General features: G+C 46.9%; 1 protein-coding gene across 4 annotated transcripts in view; it reads right to left on the minus strand.

Annotated features, from left to right (window-relative positions):
• Positions 1-10,340, minus strand: part of SLC24A4 (solute carrier family 24 member 4) — a 166,065-nt gene extending 155,725 nt beyond the window's left edge. For all 4 annotated transcript variants that reach the window (XM_073241944.1, XM_073241943.1, XM_073241942.1 and 1 more), the window contains exons 1-2: positions 10,209-10,340; positions 8,247-8,357 (exon numbers count right to left, since the gene is read on the minus strand). In XM_073241944.1, coding sequence (XP_073098045.1) covers positions 8,247-8,357; positions 10,209-10,338 — 241 coding nt within the window. In that variant the 5' untranslated portion in view covers positions 10,339-10,340. The remainder of the gene's footprint in view (positions 1-8,246; positions 8,358-10,208) is intronic.
• Between the last annotated feature and the right edge of the window lie 65 nt (positions 10,341-10,405).

Here is a 10,405-nt window from a genome sequence, read left to right on the forward strand (position 1 = left end):
AGAATGGCTACCATCAAGGTAAATTATGGAGAGGATGGGGAGAAAAGGGAACCCTGGTGCACTGTTGGTGGGAATGTAAACTGGTACTGCCACTATGGAAAACAATACAGAGGATCCTCAAAAAAATTAAAAATAGATCTACCATATGATCCAGCCATACCACTTCTGGGAATATAACCAAAGGAAATGAAAATGCCAACTCAAAAAGACATCTGCACTCCCATGTTCACAGCAGCACTATTTACAGTAGCCAAGACATGGAAACAACATGTCTATCAGTGGGTGAATGGATAAAGATGTTGTGGAACATATACACAATGGAATACTCTTCAGCCACTAAAAAGCAACAAGGAAATCTTAACCATTTGCAACAACATGGATGGGTCTTGAAGTCATTATGCTAAGTAAATTAGTTAGAGAAAAAATACTGTATGATCTCACTTATGTGTGAAATCTTAAAAAAGACTCCCAGGAAAAGAAATCAAAGTTGTGGTTAACCAGAAGCTGAGGGTGGGAGGAGGGGAAATTGGAGGAAGGAAGGTGGTCAAGAGGTACAAACTTCCAGTTGTAAAATAAATGGGTCCTAGGGATGTAGTGCACAACATGATTATAGTTAACACTACTGTATGACATAGGAAAATTATTAAGAATAAATCCTATGAATTGTCATCACAAAGAGAATTTTTCCTTTCTTTAATTTTCCGTTTATTGTATCTATATGAGAAGATACAGTTATCTGAACCCGCTGTAGTAATCATTTCACAATGTATGTAAATCAAACCATCATGCTGTATGACTTAGACTTACAGTGATTATTTCTCAATAAAACTGAAAAAAAATTTTGGGGGGTTGCAAAAGTCAGTATTAGAAACATACCAAGAAGCAGGGCTCACCATTCAGACCATTCAAATTAAGAGGCTCCACAGGGTATGTTTAGGACAGTGAAACTATTCCCTATGATTTTGTAAGGGTGGATACATGTCATTAAATGTCTGTCAAAACTCTCAATGCACAACACTAAGAGTGAATCCTGAACTATGGACTTTAATAAGAATGTATCGATATTGTCATAGTTGTAACCAACGTCCCATACTAATGCAACATGTTAATAACAGAAGTTGAGGGGAGAGGTGGAGAATAAAATGGGGACTCTTTCCTGTAAACCTAAAACTTCTCTAAAAAATAAAGTATATTAATTACACACACACATGCACGCCTGGCTCTGCTATTTGCTGGCTGGGTGACCTTGGACAAATTACTTAATACCACTGGGTCTCCTATTCATCTACAAAATGAGGATATTAATAGCACCTATCTAAAGGGTCAAGAAGAGCAAGTAACTTAATGCACAGAAAGCATTTAGAACAGCGCCTTGTGTGTAGGATGCTGGTGCGAGCCACGGTTAACAGAGGCTGCCATGCGCTTGGTACACCTTAAATACTCCCCATATCTCATGTGCTTTTTCTTGCAGGCAGCCCTGCAAGACAGGTGGGAACTGCTGCTACCCTCATTTTCCAAAAGAGAAAACCTGAAGCTTAGAGGTTATGGACCTTGCCCAAGGTCACACAGCCAGCAAGGGTGATATGGGACTCAGACTCACTGCCTTCACCTCGCCAAACTGCTACCCCAAGAAGAAAAGAAGTGGTGTTCTCTGGGACAGGAGGCTTTCCTGGATGCTGGATATCTTTTTACTTATCCAGTGCAACTTTCTGTTGAGAAACCCCAAAAGTGCCAGGCAGGATCTTGGCAGAGCCAATACTAGAACCCAGATTTTTGGTACCTATACCACTTGATCCACTGTATACAACATCCCCACCCAAAAAAACAACAAAGAGTGATCCCACTGATGGGGTGCAGCTTTCCTCAACCTATACTTGCGATCAGGTCGGTGGCTCTGTCAGCTTACCATCATCCCAAGGTTGTTGGGATGTGTCATCCCAAGGTTGTTGGTGGCCCTTTCTCTAAGAAGCCATCTGCCTCTCTGGAGGTTTCCCTGCCCAGCAAACCCCCTCCCTGGGCTAGAACTCCCGCCTGGAATGGTACCTGAACCGTGATCTCCCTGCCCACAGTTAGAAGTTCACTTCTTGCTTTTCCAACTCAGGATTTGCTTTTACATAACAACTTCCAAACTGCAGCTGTGCTGTTTGTCTCCCAAGCCTGCTGAAGCGGCATTGGAAGAGACAGTTGTTCAGAATCCAGACGCCTCATCTTGCCCCCTGTACCACCACACCTCCGTGCCCACAGGTCCTGATGTATTTCTGCAGCTCTAGGCCCCCTCCTTCTCCTCTTCCACGCTTTCTGCACTTCTGTGCTGCTCACAGGGGCGCCTACAGAGACCCAATGCGGCGGGAACCCGCTCCCAGACCTCATGTCTTCCTAACTCAGCATCAAGGCCAAATTCCATGGAAAGGATTCCGCCCCCACCAGTCCCCTCTTCCCCCACTGCCTTACATGCGCCCTTGCACAGAATAAAAAGTAGGTGTGGATTACAGCCAGTCTGACTACAAAAGACCCTCCCTCCATCTCCTCTGCTCTCCTCAAAGGCTAGGGACCACCCTCACCTTCAGCTCTCTCTCAAGTACCCCCACCCTCAGTCAGCCCTCTTTGCCCAGGCTTCTTTCTATGGACACTGTTATAGGCTGAATGTCTGTGCCCCTCCCCAGAATCTTATGTCAAAGCCCAAAGCCCCAAAATAATGGTATTTGAAAATGGAGCCTTTGGGAAGTAACCCAGGCTAAGCAGGGTCACCAAGGTGGGGCTCTGGTGTGATGGGATTAGTGGTTTTATAAGAAGAGACCCCAGAGAACTTACTGTCACTCATGCTCCCTCCCAAACCCCCTGCCACACAGCAAGATGAGGACAGTGTGCGAGCCAGGAAGAGTCCTCACCAGAACCGGATCATGCTGGCACCCTGGGCTGGGGCTTCCATCCTCCAGAAGTATAAGAAAAACAGCTTTCTGTAGTTTAAGCCCCCAGCCTACGGTATTTTGTTATGGCAGCCTGAGCGCAGACAGACACACAGCCACCAGGCATTTCAAAAAACATTTCCAAAGTGCATAACCAAACATGACGAAGCAGACCCCTGTAGCACCAATGGTGGGAGCCAAGTTCCTCTCCTCTTTAAACACAGGGCATAGGATCTCGGGAACCCGTATGACCAGGGATGACACAGCAGAGGACAGACCACCGAGCCAATCTCCAGTGTGGGGATGTGCAGGATAAGAATGGGGGTTGGCATGTGCCCACCCATCTAGAAAGCCAAAATATGAAATAATACCTCACTGTTAAGAGACCAAAGCCAAGCAGTTTTTCATTTTAGAGGCAAATTCTGCAAGGCATGCCATCCTCCAGTATCGCAAATCCTCAAAAGGAAAAAAAATGTCAGAAGAAATCTGTCTCCAAAAGAGAAAAGAAACAATGTTGGCAAGATGTTCACTTAACCTGTCCTCATAAAATTCACTGACCAAGGGTTTGCCAGTACCTCTGAACCACAGGCATCATATCATCTGGGGCAAGCGGATATGAAAACAGAAGCTAATGTCTGAGCATGTATGTGTATAAGTGCTTGATGGGTACTAACTTCTTTATTGCTAACAACCATATGAGGTATATACAGTTATCAGCTCCTTCCCACCCAACCCATTTTGCAGAAGAAAAAACTGAAGCACATATAGCAGTTTAAAAAAAAAAACAAGCCTCACATTTTATATTCTAGTTGGGGAGAGAAACAATATAGCAGTAGATAGAATTAGTACCTGCAAAGAGCTAACAAGAACCACAGATTTTAGAACGCTACTCTGGGTTGAGTGGTCAAGGAAGGCTGACAGGACGCAGCAATGCCAAGAAGAGACCCATCTTAGAAGCCAGGGTGGGGCAGGGACATGGTTCCCGGAAGCTCCAAAAGTCAGTCATCAAAAATCAGAACATGCCCCCCAGTGGTTCTGATTTCATAGCTTGGAGCTAGGCCCAGGCGAGGCTCCTAGCTGTTTCTCACCTGTGGGCCAGGGTTATGAATCACTGGTGCCACCACATAAGATCCAGGAAAACTGGCTCCTGATATCAACTGAAGTTTCCTTGCCTCAAAATTCCTCTGTTGAAGTCCTAACTCCCTAATATGATGGTATTTAGAGGTGGGACCTTTGAAAATAATTAAGTTTGGATGAGGTCCTGAGGGTGGGGCCCTCATTACAGGATCAGTGCCCTTATAAGAAAGGACACCGGAGGTCACCTTCTCTCATTCTCTCTCCACCACGTGAGCATGCAGTGGGAAGGTGGCCATCTGCGAGCCAGGAAGTGGGTCCTCACCAGGAGTGGAGCTAGCCAACACCTCTATCTTGGACTTCCAGCCTCCAGAACTGTGAGAAATGAATCTGTTGTTTAAGCCCCTGATGAAGCTATTTTGTTATGGCGGCCTGAGCTAAGGCAGTTCCCAGGGGACTCAAAGCTGCTGCCTCATTCCTATCCCATGTATCTTGCAGAAGGACCCAATTGTTTTTTTCCATGCTTGCTCCTCACAGACCAGGAACTGAAAATCTAAGGCCTAGAGGCCCAGATCTCTGGGGAAAGATAAATTAATAACTTTTCCATAAACCTCAGTGGTCAAAAATGTTTTTTTTAGCTTCCTTACATTTAAAAAAGAAACCAATAGACATTTTCCCAAAAACATTCAGATGGCCAGACACACACAAAGAGGCTCAACATCAATCATGAGGGAAATGCAAATCAAAACCACAATGAGGTGTCACCTCGCAGCCGGCAGAGGGACTAATATCAACAAGACAAAAAATAACAAGTGTTGTTGAAGATGTTAAAAAAAAGAACCCTCCTACACTGCTGGTGGGAATGTAAATTGGTAGATATTCTGGAAAGCTGTACGGAGGTCTCTCAAAAGACTAAAAATAGAAATACTGCATGACCCAACAATTCCATTTCTGAGAATTTACCTGAAAAATTACTAATTCAAAGATACATGCACTCTTATGTTTATTACAGCATTATTTACAATAGCCAAAATATGGAAGCAACTTATCCATTGATAATAAAAAAGTTGCTCCATGTACACAATGGAATATCACTCAACCATAAAAAAGAATGAAATCCTGCCATTTGCGACAACATGGATGCCCTAGAAGGCATTACACTAAGTGAAATAAGTCAGAGAGACAAATATGATATGATTTCACTTAAATGTGGAATCTAAGAAACAAAACAAATACACAGAACAGGCTGGTGGTTGCCATAGACTGGTGGAGAGGGTTGGGAAATGGATGAAATAGTTTTAGGATTAAAAATAAGAAAAAAGAAACAAAACTGATTTTCAGGGAAATTGCTATGTAAAACCAACTCTTAGCCTTTATCCAACTGTCAGATACTTACTGAACACCTATGAAGTGACAGTGCTACCTGGCCTTTGGTGTGAGTGCAGGCCCCTGGGCAATCTCATCAGGATGCAGATTCTGGTTCAGTAGTGAGTCTGAGGTCGGCTCAGGCTCTGCAGGCCTAGCAAGCTCCCCGGTGATGCCCACCACACTGAATAGCAGCATTCCAGCCCAGTGAGCATCGGCTTTGGCTTCCTCGTGGAATCATGTGCCAAGCTCTTAAAATGTACCCACCTCTGGGCCCCACCCCAGACCGACAAAATCAGACACTCGAAATGCCCAGGCCACACCCAAAAAGCTCCTCAGTGATTCAAATGTATGGCCAGGGTTAAGAATCACTTTTCTGGGCATAGCAGGCAAAGTAGCTCTCAAGGGGGAACAGGCAATGAATAAGTAGTTTTTAGATGGTGAAACAGGTCATAAAAACAATACAGGGTAACATGATAGGTGGCGGGGGGCTTCAGCTGCACTGAAGTGGCTCCCACGGGGCTGCTGGCTGGAGCCCTCTGCTGTCCTCTTTCATCAAAGCTTTCTGTGTCGGGATTCTACCCTCTGTACTGGATCGTGAGCTACTTGGTGACATGAGTCGCCTATTACACTTGCTTACACTCCCCACCACAGGGCTGGACACAAAACAGCGGGTATGTGCTACATACTGTGAAATGTAAAGGGGGATGGATGTTCCCATGGCCCAGGACAAGGTAGCTGGAAGGGAAGCTCAGCCCCACCTGGGCTGTGAGGAGGGCATGGGATCTGGAGCCAGGAACCCAGGATGCTCCTGCCAGCCGAGAGATGGTGGGGAATCACCAAATGTCTGAGCCTCATGTTCACCATCTCTGCAAAAACACTAAGGATTAAAGTGTTTTTAATATTCAGAATGTATTTCCATTCCATCATCCACCAGTATTTACTGACTCCTTCTATGTGCAGCACCCCATTTTAGAAACAGCCAACATAAAGCCTAGTGTCAGTGTTAATTATTGCTAACAATGGTACCAATTTCCCTGTTTGCCCTCTCTCTGAGAGGCAAGGCCAGGTCTTCCTGCCCACAGGACTGGCTGCTCCATAGCTAGGAAAAAATTTTTGATCAGACAGTGCAAACGAAGATATGGGGCAACAATGGTGTATTAAAGACTCTGTCCTAAGAAACAGGGTTCTGTCTAAGTCTACACGCCCAGGCTATATGTGACAGAAGTCAGGAGGAAGGCACAGCCAGCCCAAGATGAGGGCACCAGAGAGATAGAAACCAGCCAAAAATGCACTAACCCTGATTCTCCCAGTGCAGCTGGGAGAATACTCTCTCCCCACAAACTATTCTCCTTGTGGATGGTGCTAAATCTAGGGCCTCAGATTCCTGGAGTGAGAGGATAGGCCCCAACTCTATTCCCTGGCCTTATACATGTCAGTCCAGCACATGCAGCCACTACAGCTGGTTGATGGAAGATGTACTGGGCTAAGGTTAAAGGTCAGGAAGGGCACCATGCCACAGGTCATCAGGCTGTCCAAGTTCAAAGGGAATCCCAGCAGCTTCTCTGCAAGCTGCACGTGCATACCCCCTCCAGGCCCCACATGGCCTTCTCAGAAAGCTTCTTGAGGGGAGGGAAGATGATGATGTAGTAAACCGGCTTTGAGGGGGGGCCCTGCCTCCTTCCGCCATGGATTTAACCCAGCATTTTATTCACACAGGCCTAGGTTCCAGTGCCAGCTTCACCACTGACAAGTTTTATGACTTTGAGCAGCTCATGACTCCTCCCTAGATATTTCCTGACCTATAAAATGCAGATAGCCTAGTAAACAATGTTCTTCATGTAATTGTAGATTAATGATACCAAAATAAAAAAAAATGCAGATAGGATCTGCCTATGGAAACAAGACATGTGAAGACTGTCACCCAAACCTGCATCTTTGCCATGGGTTTCCATTTCCTTTTACTTACAGCCCCGTGCAGAGCTTTACCCGATTCTTCCTACAACCCTGGAGCAGTCAAATTCTAGTTGGCCCATTTCACAGGTGAGAAAACAAGAGTCCTAAAAAGATCATATGACTTGCCCAGAAACTCGTTAGAAAAGCCATGTGGTTCCCATCTGTAATAAATCCTCTCCGTTCCCAGAGGGCCTTTGAATATACCATCCTACTGGATCCTTCTCATGAAGAGCCCCAAGTGTTGGAGCCAGAGCTGAAGCTCAGGACTGCCCTGGGCAGCTACTTGGTGACAAGATTAGCCTCGATTCCTGAGAATCGTTTACACCCATTTAAGCAAAACCTGCATATGGCAGGAGAATAGATGAGTCCCTACATCTCTGGATCTCTATAGCCTCTGACCCCCGAATTCTGAAGGGGAACATCAAAGCTGTCTCCCAGGGCAAATAGAATCCATGTCCCGAGCTGGAACATTAATTACCCTGGAACCTCCCCTTCCAGGAAAAAGGACCCCAGCCCTGCAGGATTCCCCTGCACTGGCATGTCACAACCCTGCTGGGTCATCCCAAAGTGCCATCTGCCCAAGCAGCTGGATCTGCTGCCTCTGGAGCTCCATCCCATGGGTACAGTGAGCAACAGAGAGCAAAGACACCAGAGAAACAAAATCAAGAGAGTTGGGGAAACACGGAGCCTTTAGGAGCATTTTGAGAACAAAAAGTGAAATGTTAAAATGATTGAATGTGACCTTTTCAGTTATTGGATAAAGAAAAGTCCTTGAGTTGCTTAGAAGCACAACAATACTTCAGCATTGAATGTCTTACAACTACCCTTTCCCATCAAGGTTCATAGCACCACCTTTCTCAGCTCTGGCTGCTAACTGTCCACATAAGCCCCACCTCCCGGTCAAGCCAAATGCCAGAGGCGTGGAGGTAGAGAGCTATTTCTTACCAGGATCTGTGCAATTCTTAGCTGTCTGAGTCCCATTCACTGTTGCCATCAGCTTTCTATTTCTCCAGGTGTCTGGTAGAACATACTTGCTAGCAGAAGCAGTTTTGTGCCCTGGATTGGAAAAGAAATCACAGAGACCATTAGGTCAATGTGGTGGCTGCATTCTTGAAATAACCTTACATATCTGTGCCTCATTATGTCAGCAGCAGCCCTGTTTCACTAGAGCCACCTGTAGAGAGTGATACAATGATTGGGAGAACATCACCTGCTTACACACAATAAATCTGTTTCCCAGATCCATTTCATTGTTTCTGGTCCTGGATGGGTCAGCTTGTGATCTGACCTTGGCCAAGATCATGCGGCCCCTCAGGTGCAACAAAGGGTTTAGATAGGTGCCCATTAAGTCCGTGTCTAGTAAACACACTCAGGTGCCTGTGCCCTGGAGAACTACAAATGGATATGCTAGCAAGCAGGTAGAGAGGGTTAATGGGGTCTGGCCCAAGGCTTCTCACCCTTGAATGTACACACAAATCACCTGGGACCTTGTTAAAATGCAGATTCTGATTCAGTAGGTTGGGGCTGGCACCAGTATTTCCATACTAACAAGCTCCCAGGTGATGCTGACTCAGATGGTCAAGGACGGTACTGAGTAACAAGGGAGATCATTGGTGTGGATGCCAATGAGCAAATGCAGCTAAACCCCGATTCCTGACCCAGCAAATAAAAATGATTCTCATTTTAAGACCCTTAGAGTATTCATTTACGTCTCCTGATGCACACTCTACTTCAGCTGTGTAATACCACCTCTTCTATAATGCTGACATCTAAGAGCCTCTAGGTATTTTGTTATTTCTGGTGTGTAACTGAGGGGGAAAAATCTACCTGATTTACCCAATTGCAAAGCTCCAGGTACTAAGATGCTCAAATAATCTTTCTGGGTTTCTGTTGGAAAGAGCCACTTTTTCACCTTACAGCCTCCAATTACAAAATTTGGGTGTTAAAAGGCAGTATCTTGGGTTTAATCAAGTTCCACCTGATTTTTGCCTACCTATCACTATAAACCTCTCTAAACTGTCCCTTTCTGATCGCTCAGGAAGGTACCACCTGCTTTATCTCCATATCCAAATTGTTAAGTCACCTGTATTTCATTTTTTAAAATGTGAAAAGCAAATCTAAAAGGTCCAGAGTATCCAACTGAGAATGGGACTACTGTCCAAGTGAATGTCTTGGGAAGGTTCCACATGGACCCAAATCGCCACTCCACCACCAAAATACATTTTTTAAACTTTCTTCTCTCTACCTCAGATTTGCATATCCTAAGCGACTCCCAAATCCCTTGAGTGGATGAAGGAGTGTGGACTGTGGCTCGACACCAGGGCTCCCCTACAGTGGGGATTGAGAGAGAAGTGATGCTGAAACAGGCAGCAACCTCCAGAGGGAACAGACTACCCCCAACGCGTTTAGGGCTTGGGGAGGACACATTAGGCCGTCCAGGGAGCCTCTTTGGCAGGGGGGAGCAGAGGGCTGAAACCCAGTTCCCAGCTTCAGAATCTGGATTTTCAGGGACACGGAACACAACCTTCTCCCCTCGGCAAAACTGGAGAAAGGACCACTCAGTTTCGTGTTCCCGCGGCCCCCGCCACTGCTCTGCCCATTCCCCGCTAGGGAGACAGACCCTGGCACCGAAGAGCCAGCGGTTCAGGCTTTCGTCTTAGTAACGCAGACCTGCAGCCGCGTCCCGAGCCCCCAGAGGCCGCGCGCAGCTCAGGGGAACGGGCGCCGCGGCTCAGAGCGTCGCTGTCAGCCCTCCTGGGTGCGCTCTCCCTGCCGGGTGGGGAGGCGACTGGAGGAACCCTTGGGACCAACCTGACGCGGAAGGAAAGGGAGACATCTCGGAGCTGCCCGGCGGCTTCCAGCCCAAGACCCCAACTCCCGGGGGGACCGGCCCGCACCGGCACCTACCCAAGCTGCCAAAGAGGCCGGACGCACAGCACACCAGGGCCAGCACCGCGCACACGAAGCCAACTTGCTGCGGCAGCATCTCTCGCCTCCTGCGAACTTTGCGCGGCCTGGGAGCCCGGTGGAGAGCCATCCCGGAGCGCCCGGGCGCTGTCCCTGGGAAAGGATGGGGAGCTTTGGCGGCCGGAGTGGTATCTGGC

This window comes from Manis javanica, chromosome 8, assembly GCF_040802235.1.
Source record: "Manis javanica isolate MJ-LG chromosome 8, MJ_LKY, whole genome shotgun sequence".
In the NCBI taxonomy this organism is placed as follows: domain Eukaryota; kingdom Metazoa; phylum Chordata; class Mammalia; order Pholidota; family Manidae; genus Manis; species Manis javanica.